This window comes from Marmota marmota, unplaced genomic scaffold, assembly GCF_001458135.2.
Source record: "Marmota marmota marmota unplaced genomic scaffold, marMar, whole genome shotgun sequence".
NCBI lineage: Eukaryota > Metazoa > Chordata > Mammalia > Rodentia > Sciuridae > Marmota > Marmota marmota.
Genome location: NW_026000005.1, coordinates 51,047,493 through 51,072,665, shown reverse-complemented (window position 1 = coordinate 51,072,665; position 25,173 = coordinate 51,047,493). Strand labels below are relative to the sequence as shown.

Below are 25,173 nucleotides of genomic sequence, written 5' to 3'. Positions count from 1 at the left end.
AAGATGCCTTGCTGTGCGGCTCTAAGGCTCTGAGGAGGGGCGACGCACAGTGCCCTCCCACGTGACCCTGGACTTCTCATCCCTGTTGGGCTTCACCTGTTGAGGGTGCTCTCTGCTCTGCCCACTTTGCATGGACAGCACCTCCCAGTCCAGGGACTTGGCCTTGGGGTGGGGCAGCCCAGATGGAAACCAGCGGTGGGGGTGATGGGAGACTGGGGAGGGACACGGGCACCAGGTATTGGCTAGGACCCGCCTAGGGAGGTCACTCAGAAGGGCTGTGTCCTGGTAGGAGACCCGCCCAGCCTGGGCCTCTCAGCGCTCCAGCCACACTTGGTACCACTAGTCCCAGGGAGGGCCCTGCGGGCGTGGTTGCCCTGATGGGAGGGAGACACTTGAGTCCACAGGACCCTGGGGGATCCCACTTCTGTTCTGGGGAGGTGGGAAAGGTCAGAGGTCCTGGTGCTGATGTGATCCCGATGGGCCCCAAAGAAACTTCTTGAGGAAGGGCTCTTACTGGACAAGGGCAGACCAGAGTGCACGAGGCTCTTTCCTCTCATGATCACGAGAAAAGGGTAAAGAAAGAGAATCTAGGGGGTCTTAATTTTTTACCAATACTCTTAGACAACTTCATAGGGGGAACCTAAAGACAGTGCTGTGTCATTGCTGTCATCTGACTGCTAATGACATTGGGCGATGTGTCCTCGCGTCCCTGCCATCACAGGGGGCCTGTACAGCACTGGGGACCACCCTGGAGGTGGCAGGAGGCCGAGGTTGCCCATGGCCACCAGGGGGCGTTCCAGCACCACTGAAGGAGTTCCCTGCTGTTGGCTGTCCTGCAGACTGAACGGTCAGGGCTCTGCTAAAGAGCAGACCAAGCCCACTGATAGAAGAGACCCTGGGAAATAAGTGGGAAAATTCTAGGGTGCCCTCTATCTGCTTGCCTGCTTCCCTGTGGTTGGCCTCGCAGTGCTAGGATTTATTCAGTGCATCTTTGACTCATTCCCATCCAGAATCCTTCCATGGTCTCTCCAGGCCGGGATGGATCTGGTGCAATCCAGCCCCCTTTTCTCCTCCCCCACTGGGCAGGTGTGGCTCAGCGCTGCCCTAAAATCACCTGGGGAGCAACAGGAGGAACACTTGCACCTGCATCTCGTTCAGTCTTCTAAAGAGATGAGTCTGTGCTGGGATTTTAAACCGTCCCAGGTGAGCTTAGAATTTAGCAAAGGTTGAGAAGCCATGTGAGGACAGGGGCTGCCTCTGTAGGGTCCCCGGTGCTGGTACAATGCCTGGCACAGGCATGTGCCAACCAAGGGACAGAAGCTGTTGTTTTCCCCACAGTCCTAAAGGAACTTGTTATGGTTTGGATGTGATGTGTCCCCAAAAGCTCACATGTGAGACAATGCAAGAGGTCTGCAGGAGGAATCCCTGGGGTATAGCCTTAATCTAATCAGTGGATCAGTCCCTGGTGGGGGACTGAGTGGTTAACTGGAGGCAGGTGGGTGTGGCTGGAGGGAGTGGTTCATTGGGGACGTGGCTTTGGGTATATATTTTCTATCTGGAGAGTGCAGTCTCTCTCTCTGCTTTCTGATCACCATGTGAGCTACCTCCCTGTGCCACCCTCTTCCTCTGTGTTCAACCTCACCTTGAGCCCCGAGGAATGGAGCTGGCCTTGTGGACTGAGACCTCTGAAACCATGAGCCCTAAAATAAACCTTTCCTCCTCTACAGTCGCTCTGGTTGGGTCTTTCAGTCGCAGCAGGGAAAAGCCTGACTCAAACAGAACAGCTGGCTTTCCTGAGAACAGCCCCCTAGAGCCGGCAGGCGCGATGGCAGCCTTACCCAGGACCCTGCCAGCGCCCCACCCTCCTGCCCCGCCCACCCAGATCTGGGGTGCTGGGGATGAACCCAGAGGGGTGGGGGATGTTCCCGGCAGAGGTGCATGCTCTAGGGAGGCCAGCTCTAGGGTCCCTGCAGTCCTGGCCACAGCCTGGGCAGGTGCCATGGTTGTCCTAGGCTGGACTTGGACCTCGGACTTTCCCCAGCGGCTGTGTGTCGAGGTATGGAGGCAGAGAGGGCTGCAAGTGGCCCTCCACAGCTCCTCGCCATCCTGCCCAGTCCCGGGGCCTGTTCCTCTGTTCTCGTCCCCTCCCATCTTACCTGCCATTCTCATCTAACTGATGGACGGACCCTGCTATGGTTCAGGCATGAGGTGTCCGCCCAAAGCTCCTGCTGATGCAGAAGTGTCGGATGTGAGATGATTAGATTCTGAGACCTGGAACCTGATCAGTTCGTCCTCATTGGAGCCGACTGACTGGGTGGTGACTGTGGGCAGGTGGGGCGTGGCGGCCCTGGAAGGGGCATCTTCCCCTTCTGTTTCCTGGTCCGGCCATGCCCTTCTGCCTCACCTGGGCCCAGGGCAGCGGAGTGGCCCCGCCCTGGACTAACCTGAACCTGTGAGCCAAAGTGAACTTTCCTCCTCTATGTTGTTGTTGTTGGGTATTTTGGTCACAGCCACGAAAAGTTGACTAAGGCAGACCATTGCCCCCAAAGTCGATGACTCACACACCTGTTCCTTGTCTTTTAACATTGGTTCCCTTCTTGGGGCTCCCAAGGGTCCAATGTAAGAAAGATGATTCAAGTGTCCATCAAAAACTATTTGTAAGATACTAAACAACAGAAAGAGAAGTGTCTTCTGGGGAAGCATCCAGCGTGTCTAGGTGGGTGGTGGTAAGAGAGTCCCCCATGGACCCAGGACATCACAGCTGGCCTGGGAAGGATATCAGGGTGCTTCCTCTTGGGCTAACTGGGAAGCAGGACACTGCCATGGGGCCAGGACAGCCACGCGTGGCTCGTGGACCACACGGGGAAGAATTCTCTGTGACACACAGGTTGTCCTTAACCACCCAGTCAAGTTCAGTGGGGGGTGGTTGGGCACTAGCAGCCGACACAAGAGGAAGGGCCAGGGCACCTGGGCCCCCCGAGTAACCTGCATCCGTTAAGGCCTGAAGCCTCCTCTCTGATGACAGGAATACAGGGACAAAAGGATGGGAGCCACACCAGGGAGGAGAGGGAGAGGCAACTGTCACCAGACCACACATGTGCATTGTTCCACAAGACGACCCACTGGGTGCTTCTAGACATCAGTGCCCTGTTGGGCGCAGTGGCTCCCGCCTGTAATCCCGGAGGCTTGGGAGGCTGAGGCAGGAGGATCATGAATTCAAAGCCAGCCTTAGAAAAAAGCAAGGTGCTAAGCAACTCGGTGAGACCCTCTCTAAATAAAATACAAAATAGGGCTTGAAATAGGGCTGGGATGTGGCTCAGTGGTCATGTGCTCCTGAGTTCAATCCCTGGTACCCCCCCCCCCAAAAAAAAAAAAATCAATGTCCCGACAAAACACAAAAACAAGGAGCCAAGGGTAAGAGAAATAACTGTGACATTAGATTGGAACCTGATAAGAAAAAAAAGTTCTAAGACTTTTGTGATATATACTTAGGGATTTTTGCATATGGAGTAGATAAAAATACTATGATCTATCACATTTTTTTCAGGTATGGTTTTGTGATTATGAAGGGAATTGTCTTATTTTGGGGAGGAGCATGCTGGGATACTTAGGGGCAACGTCCTGGTGTCGACAGCTACTTACAAATGGTAGAGACAGAGGAGGGCAGGAGGAAGCCAGAGACGAGAGCGATGATAGCTGAGTCCAGGTCAGGAGATTCTGGGGGCCTCACCATAATTTCTGAACTTCCCTGTGCGTTTGAAGCTGTCGTCACACGAGTTGTAGGGAGCATAAACCCTGCCCTCTTCGTGTCTGGGCAGAGAAGGTGGATCTGTGTCCTGGGATGCCCTGGCTGGGTGGCATGAGCAGCAGGCAGGGCGTTGCCGCCCACTCTGGAGGCTGCGAGTCTGGGCTGGGGTGGCGTCTGGTCCTGCCTGCCCCAGGGCTCTCCTGCTACGAGGCTGGTGCTCCCTGGCGGAGCTGCATCTCCTGATCTCTACCTTGGGTGCCCGTGGCTTCTCCCTTTGGTCCTGCTGTCCTGATTCCCCCTTTCTCTCAGGACACTGGTGGTGTTGGATTGGCATCACCCTGCTCCTGCCTGAGCTCAGCAATGTCCAGATAAGGCCACATCTAAGGTAGGGGCATTAGGCTTCGGCTTATGAGTTTGGGGATGGGTGAGGCAGCCCTGAGGAGCAGGTGAGTGCCCGGCACCTTGGAGATGCCTGGTCTCCAGCCTTTGCTTCCCTGACCCCAGAGGGAGTGGGCACCCAGTCCAGGCTGGTCAGAGGACGAGGTGGGCTTGGCCTTCTCCTGACCATATGGGGCAAGGGTTCCCTCCTAAGTCCTCATCTGGGTGGCAGGTCCCTGAATCCCTGATGTGCAAGGGAAGCGTTAGGTCTTTGCCCCACCTGACAAGGTGTTGCCTGTGAATGGTGGTCACTAACCCTCTGTCCCTTGGTTTGCCAATCCCACGGCCCAGGCCTGGTGTCCCCCTGCCTGGGGTATTGCCAGAGGCTCCCAGTCAGTCCCAGCTGTCTACAGATGAGCTGGCCTCCCTTGAGCCAAATAGGACCAGGTGATTTTCTCCTAGTGACCTTCACAGCCACAGGTCGTCCTGTTGTTATAGTTAAAGCTTCGTCCCAGGGGTTTCATAAACTGACTTCCAGACCACTCACATATCATCGAATCAAGCCTTCATTGAAGCACACCGGTGGCGGCTGACCAGAACATAAAGCTGTTCCCCTGATCAGCCCCGAACAATTGCAAGGGCGCTCCTTATAAGCCTGAAAACCGCAAAGGGGATGTTCGGGGGTCTAGCCAATGCAAGAAGCGGGAGAGTGCAGTCAAGCGGAGGGAAGCCTAACCCATCCCAGTTAGCCCAGTCACCCCAGTTACAGAAACAGAGCCCCGTTACCCTAGTTACCCTAGTTTCAGAAACAATACCCCATTGGGTACTTTTGTGTTCTTAAAGGTTTCTATAGCAAAAGGAAGAGAACATCTTGCCCCAGTCATGACTCTTCTACTTGGCCTGGTTGTTATGATGAAGTCATAAAACGAAATGGAGTCACGTTTGCTCCTACTATCACACTGTCCTCCCCACTCCTGGGCACAGCTCCATGGGCCCAGGCTGCCCTCCTAAGCAGAGCCCCTGTTCTCTTTGCCTCAGAGGCCCCGGCTCCTGTGGAATCCAGAGCCCTGTCACCAGGGGGTCATTTGTGCTGAGTTCCGGGTCTGTGCCCACCCTGGGCTGTGGCCTCCTTGTGGGAGTCCAGCGCAGGGTCTTCAGTGCGCTGGTCCTTTTGTTCCACCCCCATCCAGCTCCAAGTCATTTCATCACCTGGCAAGGAGCCCCCCTGGCCACCAGGAACCTGCTTCTCCTCTCTGTGAATCTGCCCCTTCTGGGACTTCACTCTGGGAAGCGTGCGGTGGCTGTGGGCAGTGCTGGCTTCTTTCCCGCAGCGTCTCATTTTCAAGCCTGTCCTATTGCAGCATGCGCCAGTGGGGTATTTATATCCCCCAGTCCCACCCCTCTGGGGTGCTGTCAGGAGCTGGCCTTCAGGAGGGGACCCTGCTGTGAAGGCGCAGCCCTCAGGGACGGGACTGTGCGCTTGGAGAAGAAGCTTCAAAGAAGTGCCCTCTCTCCACCATGTGAGGACAAGTGGCTTCACAGATGGCAGGTGTGCTGGCCCCTGGAACCGGGAGAGTTAACAGTTGACTGTCCAAGGCTCCGAGTCTGTGGCACCTGGTTAGAGCAGCCAGCCCTGACCAAGGCAGTGGGCACGTCGAGCGGTGCTGCTGTGGACCCCCTGAGTGAGGATCCATCTCCACCTGTGTTCATGTCCTGTGTCCCAGGTGAAATTGTCGGGCAGGGGCCATGTTGATCTTGTTCAGCTGTCTGAGGAGCTGTGGTACTGCTTGCTTTCCGGGCCATGAGCCGTCCAAGCCTGACCCAGCACCTGCCTTCCCGGGGAGCAGGCCCAGTTCCCACAGGCACACTCCACCTGGGGGGCACCAGGGTGGGGGGGCTCCCCTGTGGCTGGGAGGTGCAGTGTCTGTGTTAACCCCAGGTGGGAGGTCTGGGCCAGAGGAGCTGGGGTCCTGCCTCATGGCCCTCTGAGCCTAGGTGGACAGGAGTCCTGTGGCCAGGGAGACTCCTCTGAACAGGTCCAGGCTGTCCAGACAGGCCCAAGGCTTGGGAAGGGCCTATGCCATCCAGGCAGGTGCCCTGCCCTCTGAGCTCAGGAATGAGGGAGGGTGCTGTTCCTGGTTCAGATGTGGAATCTGAGCCTCAGAGAAGCCCAGGAATGGGTCAGTTGACCAGTAGGGTGTGTCCCTGATACCAGAGCAGTTATGCCTGAGTGGGGACACGATGACGTCTCTGTGTAATTGAAAGGGACACAGTGTGGTGCTGGAGTCTCCCAGGGCTGAGTAGGGACAGCACACAGTGCCCCTCTGAGCAGCAAGGGAGGCCAGGAGGATGCAGGTAGGAGGATCGTGGTTGCCAGGGTTGCCGAGGAAGAGGGGAGGGACGGCTTTGATGGTGCAGCGAGTCCGCTCTGTGTGCAGGACACTGGCGACCCTGTCATTCCGCATGGGCTCAAATCCCTGGGACGCACAGCACCCAGAGCAAATCCCAGTGTAGGTGGGCTCTGGGTGACGATGGTGTGTCATGTAGCATGGTGACAAATGTGTCCTCTGTGTGGGATGTTGGGGGCAGGAGGCCGTGTACATGGAGACAGCAGGAAGCAGGATGCTCTGAACCTTCTGCTCATTTTTGCTGTGAAACTAAAACTGCTATGAAAATTAAAGTAGAGAGAGAGAGAGAGAGAGAGAGAGAGAGAGAGAGAGAGAGAGAGAGAAGGATTGAGACTGGGGGAGGGACAGCACCAGGCTGAGGGACTGTGCTGCCTCCTCTGGGGACAGTGGTGCATGGTGCCCACGGCCTTATGCAGTGTGCTCCTGAGCAGCTGTTCAGGTGTGGGGGGCTGTGGGCTGCAGGTGACCAAGGACAGTCCCAGCTCCCGACTCAGGCCCCTCCCACTTTGTCACCACACAGTCGCAGATAGCAATAAACCAGGCCAGAGCCTTTATTATCATGGAAGGGAAGGAGCCGGGAGGAAGAGGGTGGGTGGGGAGGCTCATGGGGTCTGTGTCTTCAGGGTCTTCATCAGCGGGCCATCAGCCATCCTGAGGGTACTTGGCACCACCCTCCAGGGGGAGGCAGGTGGACCAGCATTGCAGCCCAGGCCTGGGGACGTCCCGAAGGGCTGCCCTCCTCCGGCCGAAGCGGCCCACAGGCCTGATCCCCCGGCCTCTGTACCAGGCAGGATTGATGTCAGGAGCTACAAAGGGAAGAGCACAGCACCGCGTGGGACCCCCACCCCCAGGGTGTGTCGTGTGCCCAGAGGTGGCAGGTCTAGACCCACAGGTTCATCCCCACATGGCCCCCCAGCTGATGGCTGCCTGGTCACCAGGCCATGTTGGAGCCCACCTGAGACAAGGGCACCAGAGGGTCAAGGCCATGCCGAGACAGTAATGTGGCTTTGGAAATAAGAACTCAGACTTATACCGGGTCCACTTGCCCTTCTTGACCCCGCTCCCAGGTTCAAGAGAGACCAGGCCCAGCTGGGCAGAGGTGGGGATGGAGGGAGGGGACAGGGCTATCCTGGGAAGAGGGCTGGTCCCCAGGATGTCCTAGCAGGAGGTTGGCCCCCAGAGCTGGAGCGTGTGGCTTAGGAGGTGGCCCTCTACCCCTGGGTACTGAGCACCCACGGTCCCAGCACTCACTGCGGATTTCCATGGAGTGCTGCGGGGCTCGGCTTGCAGCCACCTGGAGGACAAGGCCCAGCAGCAGCAGACACAGGAAGCAGCCGCTCAGAGACTTCATGCCCCTGGCTTCTTGAACAAGGCCCCTCTGAGGGATGCCACACCAGGAGGGCACAGCCTGGGGACAGAGGGGAGGGCAAGGTTATATAGGCATGAGATGTGTGCATGCAAAGCCCAGGAACTCAGGTCACAAGAGCACGAGAGAGTCATGTGTAGGTGTCCGAGTGTGTGCACATGTGTAGGAGTGGGCTGTGCTGCACGGGGGTGTGTGTGTATGCGTGTGTGTGTGTGTGTGCGTGCGCGCGCGCGCAGCCACAGCAGGAAAGTGTGTGAACAACACGTGTGAACATGTCTGTCTTGGAGCAGCCTCGGGTCTGTCTATCCTTGTGTGGTAGGAACCAGGAGGAGCCCTCCAGGCCTTGGGGGGTGGGGAGGTGGCCCCACAGAGCCCAGGGAGCCTTGGGGTGGAGGAGCACCTTGCCAACCTCAGAGGGTGGGGTTTGGGTTTGGGACCTCAGTGCTTAGTCCTTTACCACTCTTGGCCCAAGTCCTGCTGACACTGACCCCACCCACTGCCCTGCCCTGTCAGAGGACAGCAGCTGGTAGTCAGGTGTGACAGGACACTCAGCATCCTGGGTCCTTTCTGAGCATGCTCACCCCACCCAGTCTTAGATCCAGTCTGCTGAAGCTCTGAGGTGCAGGCAGCACCCGAACCTCTTCTCACACACAGGACACCCCTACAGATGACGGGAGCAGGCTGCTGTGGATGAGAGCAGGGACCCCAAAACCCTCTGTGCCATGCTGGAGTAGAGTTGCCCACCTACATAAGCAGTGTCCAGCTGAAGAGCCTGGTGACCCCTCCTCCCTGCTCCCACCTCGGCATTTCTGTTACCACTGGAAGGTGCCCGAGAGCCCTGTCTGTTTCAGAGGAGGACCCCTCAGCTGACCCAGCCCCTCCCTGAGCTCCACAGAAAGAGCTGTCCATCAGCACTGAATAAAATGTCCACCTCTTTCTTGGGGAGTCCCACACAGGGCAAGGGATCCCCAACCTAGAGGATGGAGGTGCTACCTTGAAGAGGAATAAACACATGCACCCACTTGGGCTGGCCCCTTTGCCTGTCCCCTGGAATAGGACCCAGACCAGGTGAAGGGCATCTTGGAACGTCAGCAGTTTGGGGTCCTGACCCCAAGGACCTGTGTCCTGGAGCTGGGGACTTCCCTGCCTAGTGGGGTTCCCAAGTGGAGCTCTGTGGACACCTCGGCTCACCTCTCCACCAGAAGAGCACTTGAGTGTCGGGGCTCCAGGTGGCTGGACGCACAGACCTGAGGGCAGCTGCCACTGCCCGTCCTGCTCAGCCCCAGCCTGGCTGCCAGGAGAACAGGCCAGTCTCAGGTAAACCCGGTCTACGCCTAACAAAGGACAGATCTCACAGAGCGGCTGAGCCGCGCCAGCCTCTCCAGCACCTGATGCTACTCACCGATCGATCTCCCTCCGTGTGGCGGAGCTGCCCTGGCTGCGCAGTGAGGCCCGGTGGCAGCCTGCTCACCTTTATAATCCATGAGGGAGCAGCTGACGCCCCCAGATGCCCTCCCCAAGCTGGCGCCTTTGCCTGCCGTCCCTAAATGCGCCGTCTCCCTGAAGGGCGACACCAGGAGAGGACCTCGTCTTTTTTTTTTTCTTCTTTTTTTTTTAAAAAACTCTCATCAGCGAGGTGATTTGTTCCTTCCTGAATGATATAATTTCATTTGGGCCAAGTGGTTTTAAAGCACATTAACCTCCCTCTTCGCGCTCGCCTCTGGCCAGGCTCCAAAGTCAAGTACCACGAGACATCAGCTCCAGAGCCTCAGCCCTCACCAGGAGACACCCCCGCCCGGGGCTCCTCTGTACACCTCTCTCTGAGTCAGAATCTTGGCTGAAGGCAGGACGGAGGTTGCCATCGCCCCATGCAGCCACTCTGCATCCTGCCTGGCCTCTCAGCCCTGCTGACCAGCAGCCCTTCCTCGGCGGGTGCACTGGCTCCGAGCAGACCACTTCTGTCCAACTCCATCATGAAAAGTCCGTCTTCTAGGCTCCCACAGTCTTCACAGCTAAGGTTCAATACAAGTTGATCCTACGCTAAAGCATGCAGCTTGATCTTTATTGCAAAACTCAAGTTTATTTTATTACAAATGCAACTCATACACACTGGGAAAAATTTAGTGCACACACAAACACACACAAAAGAAAAAGCACAGACAACCTCACAGAAGCCGCCCCCTTTTGGGTCTGGTGCTCCTTCTCCAGGTGAGCCTCCCATGCACTTTCTTGTCAGTTCGACAGATGTGGGGCTCATTCTTCCCACCTCATGCTGTAACCATGGCATCCTCAGTTGTGAAAATATCTACATATTTATGTCACTTACAATAACCATAGGACATTCTGCCATTTAATGTGGGCCTTAGAACTAAATCATCGTGTTCTGAGTAATTGTAGATTACGTTAAAGGTCTTTTGAGTGCAACTGAATCCCGTCTTCTTGAGGGAGCTGAGCTGGAGGAGACGCATCAGGTTGCCCCTCTTGGGTCTGTGCGGCGGGTGATTGATGGGCCACTGTCTGGGCCTCCTTCACACTTCTAGGGACAGCTCTGGGGCAACATGGCGCCCTCTGGGAACCCGCCTTCTCCTTCTTCCAGACCTGGCTGTCTATTCCAGGTCACGGGGGTTTCTGGCTGGTGGGCTCCCTGAGAGATCTGGTAAGGACTGGGTGGGGTAAGGGACTCTGGAAGGATCAGGTGGGTCACAGTGTTCCCCTGCAGATTGGAGTCACAGGGAAGCGTTAAAAACTTTCCTAATGCCTGGGCTCCACTTCTGAGAAATTCCACCTGAATTCCTGGGTGGGAATCGTGTGGTAGAGTGTGGACCTGTCTTGAAGGTAGGTGGTCCCCATGGGTGTGTGCCAGCCTGAGGGCCACCTGGGGCAATGGAGACCGAGACTTCAGGAGCTGGAGTGAGACTCGAACATCACCCTGGGAGTGTGAGTGTGTGCAGGTGTGAGAGTGAGTGTGTGCAGGTGTGAGAGTGTATGCAGGTGTGAGAGTGTGTACAGGTGTGTGTGTGTGAGTGTGTGCAGGTGTGAGAGTGTGTACAGGTGTGAGTGTGTGCAGGTGTGAGAGTGTGTGTGTGCAGGTGTGAGAGTGTGTACAGGTGTGTGTGCAGGTGTGAGAGTGAGTGTGTGCAGGTGTGAGAGTGTGTGTGTGCAGGTGTGTGTGCAGGTGTGAGAGTGAGTGTGTGCAGGTGTGAGTGTACGTGAGTGTGTGCAGGTGTGAGAGTGTGTACAGGTGTATGTGCAGGTGTGAGAGTGAGTGTGCAGGTGTGAGAGTGTATGTGAGTGTGTGCAGGTGTGAGAGTGTGTGTGAGTGTGTGCAGGTGTGAGTATGAATCCTCCGTTCAGCACAGCAGATTAGTTGCACTGAGTTGTGGCACCTTGCTGCTTTGGGAGGCAGCCAGTGGCACAGAACAAAGGCCAGGTGTGAGCTGTGACTGCTCTTTGTAGCTGCCCAGAGCCCCAGGGCCACAAGCCTGGCCAAGCCATCTCAGGCTGCACCCAGCTTCTTGGAGAAGTGATCCCACAAGGGCTTTGAACGCAGTCTGGAGGGGCAAGCTCTTCCCCCACCTCTGTACCTGGGCCATGGATCTGGGGCAGGGAGGGCCGAGTACTCTTGGTCCAGCATGGCCTGGTCAGGATTTCATCTAGGCATCTTGAGTTGTGCATATGAACTTGAACCTGTGCATGTGAGTTCCCTCCTGGAGGAGGTATGACCCCACCGCCCTCCCAGAGCTGTGGGCACCTGGGAACAAAACACGCTTCGTCATAATTTGCTGTTTGTAATCGCATCTTTTCCCTATTGACTGAAGTGGACTTCGTGGTTTTCTCATTTAGTTTGTTACTACAATAATAGATTTTTTCCTGACATTAAAAACTCCTGACTCTCCTGGAATGACTACTTGTTAAGGTTTTAAATACACCATTGGGTTTCACTCACTGATATTTTATTTAGAATATGTTTGCTGCCTTTAACTTTCCTTCCTCACAATTTCTGTTTTGGGATCCAGGTTTCCCCAGCCTTACACAGGAGCAGAGCTGCCCTCTGAGGGACTCTGAGGGGAGGCAGGAAGTCCCCACAGGGAGACACACAGGCAGGGCTTGGGGCAGAAGGGAGGGGATGGGAGGGTGGTGAGGTCCTGGGTCGGGGGTTTCTGGACCCAGAGCCAGGGGGCTGAGGGAGCTTGGGGGACACGGTCATGATGCCCCAGTTGAGGTCAGGTGTTTGGGGCCTGAGGGACAGCTGTGGGCCACTCTGTGGGTCTAAAGCTCTTTACTGAGGTCTCGGCCATGGACTTGGACATCCTGGACGCAGGTGAGGAGAGGACGGGGACAGAGGGAGAGGATCTGTGAAGGACCCAGAGGAGGAATGCGGGAGGCAAGAGAGGAGCCCTGGGGGCAGGACTGTGGGGCCAGAGGGCAAGGCGGCCTTGCAGAGGACAGACCCTCCAGAGCCCCTGCAGCTCCTTCCTTGGCTGGTTTGGGTGACTCTCCCACCACCTTTAAGGTTTCATTGCACCTCCGTTAGGGGTGGGCGAGCTTCCTGTGCCATGGACCAGGGAGACGTTGCACCAGTACTGTGGCCTCTGGTCTCAGGGGCAGTGTACAAGGGAGTGGCGTGGCAGGACTGAGAGCTGGATATGGCCCCTGGGCGCATCTCTTGCTGGCAAGTTCTTCGTAACAGGTGTGTGTACTACCTGGCAGGACCTCATGCCCCACGGAGGGCCCATAGTTCTGCTTCTGAAACCCCTTTTGTGAAATGGGAGAAGAGCAGAACTAAGTGTGGGGTCATCAGAACACCCAAGTAGGCCGACACAGCCTGCTGCCCCTGCTGGGCCCAGCAGAGTCCCCTCATCTGGCATCAGCCACCTCTAGGTTGGCCACACCAAGGACGAAGCTGGCCCTGTGCATTCTCTAGGGTGTCTGGAACAGGGGGCTGTGGCTGCAGGGCTGGGGCACTCGCCGAGAGCTGGGACCGAAGAGCCGGGGGCACCTGCTGCGTCTGAGGAGTGGCTGCCAGTCAAGAGGGAAAGAGAGGGCACAGCGAGGGTGGAGGGCGTGTGAGGGCATGGCCAGGCCCCTGAGCTTCCAGAGGCTGGAGGAAGCTCTGTGCCTCCACCCACTATTTCACCTGGGTTCCTTGCAATGCAAAGCCCCAGGTTGGAGGGGCTCCGGGAGGGGCCCCGGCCCCGTTCTTCAGGTTCTCCTCCCAGCGCGGTGCTCAGCCTTGAGATCTTTGAGCTTTCGCCCTCCTTGTGGTACATGTGTGGCAATAATGGTGCCCTGCAGAGGTCACCCCCTCCAGTTGGTGTTCACGTGGGACCTCAGGATATGACCTTATGTGGAAATAGGGTCTTTGCAAATGTAACTCGTTAAGGAAGGCATACTGGATTAAGGTGGGCCCTACACCCCAGGACTGGTGGCCTTATAAGAAGGGGGTGGACAGACAGACACAGGAAAAGGGGGCGTGAGGGTGGAGGTGAGGCTGAGGGCTGCGGCCCAGCTGGGACCCCCAGAAGTCGGAAGAAGCCAGAACCGATTATGCTGAGAACTTGGGGGGGGGAGCCAACCCCGCTCACACTGTGGCGGGACTTCCGGCCTCCTGACCTAGAGAACAACTGATTATACTCTGCCCAGCATGAGGTGCTCTGTCATGGTGGCCACAGCAAGTGGACGTGGGCTCCATGAGCATGTTTCTGAGTGGACCGAGCACCCTTGTTTCTGGAGGAAACCGGTGTTCATGGCTTTGGCTCATGTGTGTCCTAAACATAGGGTTCTTCTGGGCCCCTAGAAGGGTGCTGTACCACCTGATGGGGACAAAGAAACTGGGCACCTGACCCTGGCCAGCTGTAGTGGTGGAATGGCCAGGTGCAAGGGACACTGTTAGCACAGGCCATTTCTGATGTAGATGTTGCTGAAATCTGAGTTCTTGAGAAAACTGACAAGGCTCACGTTGTGAGTAGGAAGCTGGGTTTGAAGGGTGAGTTGTCTATAAAGGGAAGTCCCCCAAAGCCCCAGGGTGATGCCTGAGGGCAGCAACTTCAGGACAGCATTCTGTGGCGAGCAGTCTAATGGCTTCTGTCTGTGGACCACAGGGAACTGCAGACGGGCCTGTGGGTGGGGGACACCGCGACATTCAGTGGGTGGCATTCGGTCACTTATCCTGACGCCTGTTTCCAGGCACCCGTGCAGACACGTGCCCTCTGCCCTTGCTCCCATGCACTCAGGAACACACGTCTGGCCGTGGCCCTCACTGGATGGCCTGTCCCCTGCTCCGTTCATGAAAGCAGTACCATAAGCCAAGAGGGAAACGGACAGGGTTGTGTGGAAAAGGGCTTCCGGGTGTTCTTCCAGGTTGACGGCCTTGTCCTGGAGGACAGTCACATCCTCTCTGCTGTGAATCACAGGTCAGAAGCCGCCTTGACCTATGTTTCTTCTCATTTCTCTCTGCGGGTGGGACTGTGTACAGCGGGAAGCCCAGAGCCCGTGGAGGACACAGCGGCTGTGTGGAGGCCCAATGGGCTTGCCTTGCTGCTCTGTCCTGGGCCCAGGGCCCTTCCTGTCAGGGCTGGTGGGCCATCACAGGTTTCTGAAGAGCACAAACACACATGCACACGTGAGTGTGTACGCAGACTCCCAGGCACTAGTATGCACACAGCAGCACGCAGGCACACGCACAGGTAAGTGACAGGTCCGCAGGCATGTGCAGAGAAACATGAATACAGTGCACAGACTCGGACGTTCAGGGATGTGCACGGGCACATTCCTGGGCGTGCCTGCAGGTGCCCACACTGGGTATGCACACACACACTCATGCTACACATGAGCATGCTCACACAGTGAGGGTCATAACCGTCCTGCCTCATCAGGCTGCCCTTGGCCAGCTTGGCACGTCTCTGCTGTCTGTGGTTTCTGCCTGTGTCCCCCTTCTGCCATCACTTTGGGAAAGGGATTTGAAATATGCCCTGAAAGTTACCTCACTTGGTGGCATTTTATGCAGAAGTCTGCAGAACTCAAGCTAAAGGCCTGAGCAGAGTTCTCTGGAGGAGCAGAGAGAAGCCCGGGCTGCGGCATGCCACGCCTGAGCCCCTCTGGGACACACTGGTCAGGAATGGAGCAGGCGTAGGAGCTACAATGGTGGCATTCAGCTAAATGCCCACTGGGCAGACTCTGAGTCCAGGCCACGTGCTGGCCTCAGGGCAGCTCTGACTGGCACACTGAGACCAGCCATGGAGCACAGCACCTGCCATGGGCCGCTGTGGGAAGGGACGGGGCTGCAGGCAGAGGACTTCTCAGGCAGGACACCTCCCCCAACAGACACGGGCAGGTTCAGCCTCATTTTCAAGAACTGCTCTGAGAATTCCCAGGCAACTTTTTGAAAGAAGAGCAACGGGGAGCTCCGTCTTCCCTGGATGGCTCCTTCCTCCTCCCCTTCCTTCTCCCCTTCCTTCCTAGGGTGCTGGGGACTGAACCCAGGGCCTCGAGCATCACTAGGCAAGGGCTCTGCCTTTGAGCTGCTTCCCCAGTCCCCTTGGGCACTTCTGGAAAGACCGGGGTCAGGTGACCCTCTCTCAAGCCCTTGTACCTGGTGTCAAGTTGAAGTGGCTGTTGGGGGGTGAGTGGTGGCCAGCAGGCTGAGCTGGTGAGACGTGGGCGGGGAGCTGAGGGCAGCCGGGGTGCTGTGGCCCGGACCTGATGTGTCCCCAGGTTTACACACTGGAGCATGGTCCCATGGGGCAGTGGTGAGGTGGTGCACCTTTAGGAGGTGGGGCCTGGTGGGAGCTCCTTAGGTCATTAAGGGGGTTCCTGGGGCCCTGCTCAGTTCTCATGAGAGCAACTGGTTCTAAAGGCCTGAGCCTGACTCTCGAGAGTTCCTTGGTGTCACCTGGTGAGCCCTCTTCCTGACACGTGCACATCTGGGGTTCAGGAGAAGCCCAGGAAGCGAACACCCCATAATTCTGGGAATAGCCTTCGACCCCAACACCTCACACCTGATTGAGGAGACCTGTGGCACTGGGTGGGCCCAAGGGTCCCCCAGGAGGGTCCCCACCACCTCATAGCCGGCCTTCGTGGAGCAGAGCCCGCCCCTTTCTCTCCCTCTTTCTTTCTCCCTCTCCCTCTCCCTCTCCCAGGGACACAGTGGTCACTCCGTGACACTGCCTGTTTGAGCGTTTCTTCCTCGTCAGGACACTGTATCTTTAAGAAATGTCTCCAATTTCCTTTTGCAGATTTCACCTTTTGTTCTGGTTCTCTTCTTTTAATACTGGGGATTGAACCCAGGGGTGCTCTGCCGCAGAGCTGCACCCCCAGTCCTTTTTATTTTTTGAGACAGGGTCTTGCTAAGTTGCTGAAGCTGACCTTGAACTTGGGATCCTCCTGCCTCAGCCTCCTGAGTGGCTGGGATTACAGGTGTGCACCCTGCTCTCTGTTTTGAATTTTATCAGTTTCCCTCTCTCTGAAGACTTCATACCAACGTGTAAATCTGACAAGACTTTTAAATCTCCTCAGAAAGTGAGAGAAGAACTTACCGCGAAGAGGTGGTTGGCGGTGCCTTTCCTCCCGTTGGGGTTTCTCTGTGTCAGAGAGCCGCGGTACGTGGATTTCCGATCAAAAGACTCATCGTCCTTGCCTTTGGGGAAAACAGAAAAGGGGAAGCATTTTGTGAATCACAAACCCACCCTGAACAAGGGCTCTGCCACCTGAGAAAATTTAAAAGTACCCAAAGTGGACACAGCTCCTTCTGGGAAGTTCCACAGCGTGAAATATTTTTAATGAAACGTTTTGGCAGTTGTGCAAATCAACAGTCGAGATGTTCCTTCTCTGCTCTGGAGCCAGCACTGACCCCAACCTGGCTGTGGCCCCAGGAGTGCTTGTATGGACAAAACCCAGCGCTGGGTCCTGGGTCCTCCTTTCCTTTTTTATCTGTGACATGCAGCAGGCCTGTGAGGTCCTGGGACTCTGACCTCAGGGCAGGGGTCTCTGCTCAGGGCCACAGCGTAGAGCTGAGCCCTGGCCTCAGTCCCAGTCAGCATTTGCTTTGTGGTGGGGGGCAGAGCCAGCCTCGTGAACTCCTGCATGTCAGGGGGGCATCTGCTGACCCGAGCAGGTGTCCACGAGGAGCAGAGCAGGCCAGGACACAGGGCTCCCTAGAGCCAACTGCGGGCATCTCTTCTGCACGCCGTGTTCAGGGACATGCCCACATCAGGCCCTCTCTGTCTCCTGCCTAGAGCTGGTGTCCCAGCACGGCTGGTGCTCTGGAACCCACGAGGCCCTACGAGAGGCCTTAACAGACCACGGTTGTCCCTTCACAAAGCCAGTCACAGAGAGACTCCAGGGGAGTCCCTGTTCTCTTGCGGCAAGCATGAGCCTCCATTTGGATGTCCATCCATGGGACAGGCTGGACACCCACCTTGAAGGTCAGCCTGCAGCACTCCAGGGGCCCCAGTGGTAGCTCCTTGGAGTCACCTCCCTGCCAAAGTCCCCCTGGCTGGTGGCCCTGAGACCGGGGGCCTCAGGCCCTCTCTGGATGAGCTAGCTGTGCTAGGAGCTCAGACAGAGGGAGCTGTGCAGAGGCCATGTGACCACGGCGTGGGTGGGATGCGGGAGATGTGCCAGTGCTGTGGGGCAGGGGCGGGGCGTGGAGGCCATGCTCTCAGGGGCCCTGTGGACTCCAGGAGCGCTGTCCCCTGTGAAGGAGAGTGTATCACGGCCCCACAGGAGGCTGGCTGGGCTCTCAAGTGTGGGCAGACCCCACAGGGCTGCGCTGGGCAGTCCTACTTTGGGCAGCAGCAGGGGAGCCCTGTGTGGGAGGAGCATGGCTGTGGCTGAGTGTGGCCTCCAACCCCCGGGGAGCCGCCTGCTTCTGTGAGCTGTGGCTAGGCTTTGAGGGGAATGGAGCACACGCCTGGCAGGCGCAGAGGACCCCCAGGCCCCACCCCATCCGTCCAGGACAAAGCTAATGTCCTTGGCTCCACGAGAGTTCAAGGAGGGCCAAATGCCGCCCGCACGGAAGCACCAGAGGCTCTGTCACCACCCACGGCACCTCCGCCAGCGCCCGGCAGTGATTCCAACCACCTGGAACACCAGGGCAGTGGGCCCGAGTGGCAGAGCAGCATCGGGCGCAAGACCGTGCCACAGGTTTCAGAGAAGCACACCCAGCCCGACTGGCCACTTCCCTCCCCTGAGCCGGTCCCAGGCCACGGTAGGCCACGGTGAGGCACTCTTACCTGGAGATCTGAGGGAATAGCCCCTCCTGGGAAGGCAGGGCGCCCCTGTCACCTGGAAGAAAGAGAGCGGCTGTGGGCGTCACCAGGTGTGATGGGCAGGGACTCTGCCAGCTAGTTTGGGATTTAATGCCCTCTGGATTGTGAAAGCTGTCTTCTGTGCCATGGCGGTCTCTGAACTTCTGTCATATCAGAGAGCATGTCCCTGTATGTCAAGCACCGAATGCCCGACTCCAGGAGACACTCAGTTCTCAGCAGTGTGTGGAAAGAGCACAGGGTCCAGCCCCAAGGACCTGGGCTCAAATCTCAGTGTGACCTTACCCCATGTGACCTGGACTCAACCTCTGTGAACCTCAGTCTCCTCCTCTGTAAAGTGGGGCTGTGGATATTTAACTGTGCCTGACACATCTCCTAGCTCCCCATGGCTGCTGGACCCACACCCTCTCTCCCTCTTTCCAGAGGGCTGCCTCTGTACAATGTGCTAAGAAATTCAGTCTCCAGCCTTCCTAATGAGTGAAGAGAGAGCCCAATGGCCTCCTTCCCCAGGGTCCAGGCCCCCACATCCCGGGGACATTTCCTGGGTGTTCAGGAAGAAGGTCATGAGGCCGCTGGAACCCTCAGTGCCTGGGCAGGGAGGGGCACGGGTGCCTGGGTGTGTGCTGCCCTGGGCACCCCTGGCTCATGGCTGGTGGGTGCGGAGGGACCAAGGCTCCTGTTATCCCACTCAGGATACCTGCAGGGGTGGCCTCTGTGTCCACGAAGCTCCTTGAAGGACTGAGCCAAAGAGTCCACATGGGGTTTGCTCGATGTCAAAGGCTGGACTCTGTCCCTTCTGTGGCCTCTTCTCCACTGCCCAACTGGGTGTCCCCAACAAATACTCCTACACAAATCCTGCCCGTGGGCGCCTGGGAGGAGCCGCCCGAGGAGCTGTTCCCGGGGTGCGTAGGAGCCCCTCACCCCACACTCTGTAGCGGTTCCTGAGCTCTTGCTCTGTCCCGCCTGGGTGGGGGTCAGAGACGCACCTTGCCCTTGTTCCCAGGGTCTGCACTCGGGTCCTTTGGACTCCTGCCAAGTTTCCCAGCAACTCGAGGAAGAAATATCTGAAGGGAAAGGAAGAAACTTCAGGCTGTTACGGCCCCGCTGAGCAGCAGGCCACGGGCAAGAGTTGGGGCGGCCAGTCGGACGCAGGCTGGATGCTCTCTGTGCTTGGTCAAGAATGTTGGGAGGGCACTTCTGACCCACACATACTGCTCCATGTTTCTGGGATGAGTGCTGCTGGACTTAGTAATTAAAATCAGCACGCCCAGCTAACTCGCAATTCAAGATCAGCAGTGAATGATCCCGGTAAGAAGCGTGTCCCAAGTTGCGTGGGATATGTTTGCACTTAAACATTAACTTGCAAAGTTCCCTGGGCATCCTGCATTGACCTGGAAACCCCCTTGGGAGTTCCTTTAAAAGCATCTTTCATCCTTGTGCCAAATTTCCTCCCCAGCAGAGTTTTGTAGGAAGCCTCCTAACTGGGCTGGGAGGAGGGTGCTGGGTTCAGATCCTGATAGAGGGCAGGTCCCTTCACCCTCATCTCCCCACCCATCTTAAAATGGCCATTCATCAAACCCTCCAACTCAAGGTTTTATCATCTAGGCTTCTATTTTTTTTTTTTTCAGGGGAACTGGGGATTGAACTCAGGGGCACTCGACCACTGAGCCCTATCCCCAGCCCTATTTTGTATTTTATTTAGAGACAGAGTCTCTCTGAGTTGCTTAGCATCTTGCTTTTGCTGAGACTGGATTTGAACCTGTGATCCTCCTGCCTCAGCCTCCCAAGCTGCTGGGGTCCCTGCATAAGGGAGAATAACAGAAAATAGCAAAACAGCCTCAGCTGGAGCCCAACACAGGGCCTGGCTGTTTAGACATAGACTGGCTGAAGGAGGAGGCGGCACTGTGGCTCCCCGGAGGCCTGGACCCTCCACTCACCGGCAGGTTCGACCTCCTCCGGGGCTTTCCCGAGGGTTTCACCGTGAGCCCCGCGGCCCTCAGGGCTGCGATCCTGGCCTCGATGTCTGACACCTGGACAAGAGCAGACAGACGACTAGGCGGCCAGACAGGCACCACTGCGATGCCCCCTCCCAGAGTCACGGTCAGAGACAGCAGCTGTCCCCAGCTCATAGGTAGAACCAACCATAGTGGCCTCCCCTGGAGACTGGCGCCCAATCAAACGCACAGCCTGAGGTCCCCTCATGGGTATGGGAGGCGTGCTCTTGTGGGGCACCCAGGCCGGTGGAGAGGCTCTATGGATTTCCTGGGGGTGTTTCAGGAGGCCTGGCTCCCGCAGGCATGGGCACACTCGGGTACGGGCAGCTCTGGCTTATGCAGACCTGACACTAGAACCTCCCTGCCCTCCTGGGCCTCCTCTAGAACCTCCCTGCCCTCCTGGGCCTCCTCTAGAACCTCCCTGCCCTCTTGGGCCTTCCCTCTGACAGACAGCAAGCTGTCACCCTGCGCCATTCAGAGCCCCCAGTGTCCCCCCCAGGTTTAACTTTCTTGCCTCTTTTCCTTTTTAGGGGTGGGGTCAAACCCAGGGCCTTGTGAGAGTGACCTTGTGCTCTGGCACCGAGCTTCGCCCAGCCCCTCCCTGCAGTCTGCTCTGTGGCTTCCGGGCCTCTGACGTCCACCTTCCTCCAGACCTGCCTCCCTGCCCCCATCGCTGCTTTGGTTTGGGTTTTTGGGCTGATCCCTGAACGTGCCCCTCTCAACCCCGGCTGGGTCCTGGCACACGCCGTCCCTGGCACACGCCGTTCCCGCTGCCTGGACTCCCGCCTCCTGTGGGCGTCCCTCCCTGGCCTCCACTCAGAGCGCCGCTCCAGGCACTCTGTGGGCTCAGCCTTGCTTGATGTCCTCGTAGCTCTGTGTCCTCCCACTAAGACACGGGTTCCACGAAGGCCCGGCTGGCTGTGTCCCCAGGCCTGTCACACACCTGCCACATTCTAGGAGGGACTTAATGAACCCCAGTCCTGACCCCACCCTGTTCCTGCCCCGTGACTGGTGCTGGGGGACGTCCTGTCTTCCTCAGGTGCTTGCTGAAGGGCCAGGGCCACAGGCTGTCCCTGAGGTCTGGGTGGAGGGCTCCGGGGGAGGGGACGGCAGTGCCCACCTGCCCAGGGCTGTCCCTGGGGGCTCTTGTGATGGCTCTGGCCTTTGGCCTGTACACCAGGTATGCCCCTCACCTCAAGCTCTGCAGCCACAGTTCAGCCCCAGGTGGCCCTGGGCTGAGCCCCATCCTGCGCCTGGCTGTCTTAACTTCTCAGCTTGTGTCCAGCCCATGTATAGGAAGGGAGCTGTGGGCATCCACATGGTTCCCTGGGGCTGAAAGCCCGGCCTGCCCATCACCCAGGCCTAGGCCAGGGACAGGGGTGGGTGGGAGACCTCATTCTGCCTTCCCCAGTGGGCAGGGTCTCCGGTAGCCTCTGGGTGGACTGCCGGGGTCTCCGAGCCCACAGGTTGGCCCCTGTATGTCTGGGGAGCTGCACTCCCCGCAGGTGGGACTACCTCACTCTCAGTATGCTGAACTTGGGCAGCTGTCATGGCCACTCTGTCCTCCAGCTCCGACAGCTCCTCATCCGTCGTCCAGCTGGGCTGCACGGGGCCCCCGGGGCCCTTTTCCTGGGCATCGGTGGCTGTGCACACCTAGGAAGAGAAGGGCTGGGCTGGCTTCCATCAGGAGGGACCACAGGACCCTGTTTTCTCTGAACTCCCCGGGTGCAGAATGGGTCACTCCATTCTGCTCTTATCAAGGGCCTTTGGTGACCCTCCATGGTTGGCTGCCTGACCTGGGGAGAGCCCATGGCTTAGTCACACACCACTGGCCAGCAGGGACTGTCCACCATGCTCCTGCCTCTGCTGTACTCTACAGAGACTGCTGGGGAGGCCTCACCTCTGGGCCCGGCCTGGGGAGGGCCCTGCTGGGGGTGGCCACATCCAGCTGGGTCTCTTCTTCCCTGACCTGCTCCTCCTCGGACGAGGTGCCCTGGTCACTGATGTTTCTGGTCAGGTCCTCCAGCTTCCTCCTCAGGGCCTCCTCCTCTCTGTCGGCGTCTGCGCCTGCTCCGGCAGCCAGACCCTGACGGAACAGGCAAGTGGCGCTCAGCGGCCTGGGAGCTGGGCTGGCCCAACATGCCCAGGCCCCTGCTGGAGCTGAGGTCCCTTCTCTAGGGAACCTGTCCCCAGGCCTGAGGTGACACGGTGACCCATGGCCATTCAAGACTTGCCATTTTCTCTTCCCTCCCTTCCCTTAAATGCTTTTTTTTTTATTGAGTCAAAACATTTATGAAATTTACCATCTTAATCATTTTAAGTCTATGGCTCTGTGTCACCAACACCTTCCTACCACTGTGCAGCCATCTCGGTCACCTGCCCACCGGACCCTAATCTTCCCTGAGACTGTCTCCATCAACACGAGCTCCGCAGCCCTCCCCCGCCCTCCCCCGGCCCCAGCAGCCACCACCACCGTCCTCCCTGTGCCTGACGACCTGGCCCCCGCAGCGCCTCCTGGAGGTCCTCATGAGCGGCTTGACCTCGAGTCTGGCGGACCCCACTTGCACGGCGTCCTGCAGGCGCTCCCTGGTGGAGCTGTGCCAGGACTGCCTTCTTGTTTGGGGCTGACCTGCTCGGGCAAGATGGGAGCTTTCCCCTCTGCCTCCCAAAAGGGCCCAGGCCTGCCATTTCCCCCAGCCCTGGAGCTGAGCCACTAACCATCACCACAGCCCTGGGCTGTTCACACCTTGCAGCGGGGCTGAGGCTGGGGAGGGACCCAGGCCCAGGGTTCTCCCTGTCTCCAGTGTTGACTGAGACACGCAGGCCGTGAATCTCCGGGCCCTCATCCTGGGGCGCTGGGCTCTGTCCTGGACTTGCTTGCCCACAAGAACATTCAGGTCTCCCATTATGGTGAGTCTGCGAGGTCCAGGCACAGGCGGAGGCGCTGTGCCACACTCCCATGTCACCTCCCAGTAGAAAACAGGCCCAGACTCCCCAGGGGCTGCCGCGGACAGTGGGGCTGTGAGTTTCAGGAGACTGGGGGCTGTGGTTTGAGACCTGGCAGTGGGGTGTCCTTTCAGGGCAGGCCCCATCCTTCACAAGGGACCCTGCTTGAATTCAGAGGCAGGGAGGCTGGCCAGCCTAGGGAACCTGTTTCCTCAACTTAGGCGACATTTCTAGAATCCAGAATGTCTCTGAATGCTGGGTTGGTCAGCGAGAAGCTCGGAGCTAACCCAAGCACCCGTGGGCCAGTCTGATTCTAGCCTTCAGTTACTTCTCTGCAGCCTGAAATGCTGTTCAACGTTGGCCATTTCAGCCTTGACTTTTATAAGTGGCATTAGGACTGTAACTGGAGTTGGCCCATAAAGAGGTTGGAAGGGAGAACTAACACTGACTGTGCTCCTGCCCAGGGCTGCCTGGAGCTCACTTGGTGGATCCGAGCTTTTTCCGTGGGTGGGAGGCAGGGGCTTGGAGTCCTGAGTATCTTTGCCCGCGGACTCGCAGAGAAGAGGTCCAGCCCAGGGCCTGCGCTCTCTGCACGCCGGCTGCGGACCCCTTCACGGCTATTTGTGGAACGTCTCCTCTGTGCCCCGTTGCTCCTAGTCACACAAAGGCAGTGCTGGTGCGTGAGCGTGAAGGAGTGTGTGCTTCCCTGGTGCCTCATCGGGGCAGTGGGGGCCTACGGCAGGTTCTGCTGCTGCTGAGTGTGAGCTTTCCAGGGAGGGGTCCGTCCATGTGTCCGTTCCAAGAAGGTATCAGAGTTATGTGATAAAGGTACAAAAATGGCAAAATTGTCTCAATGATCTCTGACAGTGAACATGACCCCACACTCAGTGAGGTGACTGGAACGTGCCTCCGTCTTCATAGAGGGCCACTGCGTCCTTTAAGGTTTGCTCAGCCGGAAGCTCCGGGAGTCGCCCTGGACCCGCCTGGTTCTCATCCAACACCCATTCCTGTTGGCTCTGCCTGCCTGAGGGATCCGCTGCCTGGCATGAGGGATCCGCTGCCCTGCTGGGTTCCACTGCACCTTCTCTTGCCTGTTAATCCCAGCCTCCTACCTGGCCTGCCTGTCTCCACCTGGCACCCCAGTCTGTTCACAGACCTGGCGAGATCCCTCAGCTGGCTCTTCTGCGCCCAAACCTCCCCTCTCTCCAGAGTCACAGGCAGAGGCTGGAAGATGGCCTTGGAGTCCAAGCCGTCCTTTACCTCAGCTCTCGTGGTCTGCTCGGCGATGGCTTCCGTGTGTCCCCAAAGCTTACATCCTAGGAATTCAGTCCCAGGTGGTGTTGGAGGTGGGGCCTCTGGGAGGGAATCGGGATCAGAAGAGGTCATGGGGGCTCCCAAGGTGGCACTGGTGGCTTTGTGAGAAGAGAGCCTGAGCTAGCATGTTTCTCTGCCCAGCTGTGTGAGCCACCTGCCATGATGGGAGGTGGTGAGCAGGCCGTGCCCAGGTGCCAGCGCCTTGCTCTGGGGTGCTCCAGCCCAGGACCTGGGGGAACACATCTCTTTATATCACCAGTTTTGAGTATGCTGTGAGAGCAACAGAAAATGGACCAAGAGGCCTCTCTGCCCAGCCTCACCCCATCCCAGTCCCCTTGCCTCGGGCTGCTCTCTGGCCAGAGCACTCTGTGCCGATGGCCGCCCAGTGGCCTCGAGCCTCCTCTGACCGGGGGCAGCCCCACCTCTTGGCGGGGTGCCTCCACACTCCACTCAGGATGGCACCCTGCTCCAGTCCCTCTGGCCTCGCTCTGCTTTTCTCTGGCCTCCTCGGCATCTGGCCCTCGGTTCCCTGTTGGGTTGCTTATTTCCTCCTCCCTGACGGGAGCCTCACTCCAGAAGGGTGCACACTGGCAGGAGCCAGGGCCCGGCCTCCAGCAGCTCCCCAAAGTCGTGGCTCTCTCTAGGTCTCAGGTTCACACACCCCGTCAGTAGCAGGGCCGTCCGGACAGAGTGCCTTCCTCCCCTCGCTCACTCCCACCCCACCCCGCCCACCCCACCATTTCCCACCGCTTTC

General features: G+C 58.0%; 2 protein-coding genes and 1 long non-coding RNA gene across 10 annotated transcripts in view; 1 reads left to right on the top strand and 2 right to left on the bottom strand.

The window, feature by feature from the left end:
- The first annotated feature begins 4,904 nt into the window (after positions 1–4,904).
- LOC125618314 lies at positions 4,905–7,359 on the top strand. 2 transcript variants are annotated; one of them, XR_007349592.1, is made up of 3 exons: positions 4,905–5,061; positions 6,489–6,492; positions 7,349–7,359. It is a non-coding gene; the product is annotated as an uncharacterized LOC125618314 (long non-coding RNA). The 2 variants fall into 2 exon arrangements; XR_007349591.1 differs by having other exon boundaries at positions 6,486–6,492.
- Prlh (prolactin releasing hormone) lies at positions 7,062–9,601 on the bottom strand. Its single transcript, XM_048808808.1, has 3 exons — positions 9,303–9,601; positions 7,786–7,942; positions 7,062–7,340 (listed from the first exon to the last, which is right to left on the bottom strand). The coding sequence occupies exons 2-3, from the start codon at positions 7,883–7,885 to the stop codon at positions 7,177–7,179; spliced, it is 264 nt and encodes an 87-aa protein (XP_048664765.1). The 5' UTR covers positions 7,886–7,942; positions 9,303–9,601; the 3' UTR covers positions 7,062–7,176.
- A 2,235-nt stretch (positions 9,602–11,836) lies between these two features.
- Positions 11,837–25,173, bottom strand: part of Mlph (melanophilin) — a 47,485-nt gene continuing 34,148 nt past the window's right edge. For 5 of the 7 annotated variants that reach the window (XM_048808801.1, XM_048808806.1, XM_048808807.1 and 2 more), the window contains 7 exons: positions 22,060–22,245; positions 21,675–21,812; positions 20,103–20,195; positions 19,152–19,229; positions 18,133–18,184; positions 16,435–16,535; positions 11,837–14,495 (listed from right to left, as the gene is read on the bottom strand). In XM_048808801.1, coding sequence (XP_048664758.1) covers positions 14,469–14,495; positions 16,435–16,535; positions 18,133–18,184; positions 19,152–19,229; positions 20,103–20,195; positions 21,675–21,812; positions 22,060–22,245 — 675 coding nt within the window. In that variant the 3' untranslated portion in view covers positions 11,837–14,468. The remainder of the gene's footprint in view (positions 14,496–16,434; positions 16,536–18,132; positions 18,185–19,151; positions 19,230–20,102; positions 20,196–21,674; positions 21,813–22,059; positions 22,246–25,173) is intronic. The other 2 variants (XM_048808804.1, XM_048808805.1) reach the window with 2 other exon arrangements.

What these genes read in the sequence shown, in the direction of transcription:
- Prlh (XM_048808808.1), bottom strand. Translation starts at nt 7,885, where the DNA reads ATGAAGTCTCTGAGCGGCTGCTTCCTGTGTCTGCTGCTGCTGGGCCTT. An exon ending in GCACTCCATGGAAATCCGCA is followed by an intron (nt 7,341 to 7,785) that starts GTGAGTGCTGGG and finishes TTCCCTTTGTAG; the next exon opens with CTCCTGACATCAATCCTGCC.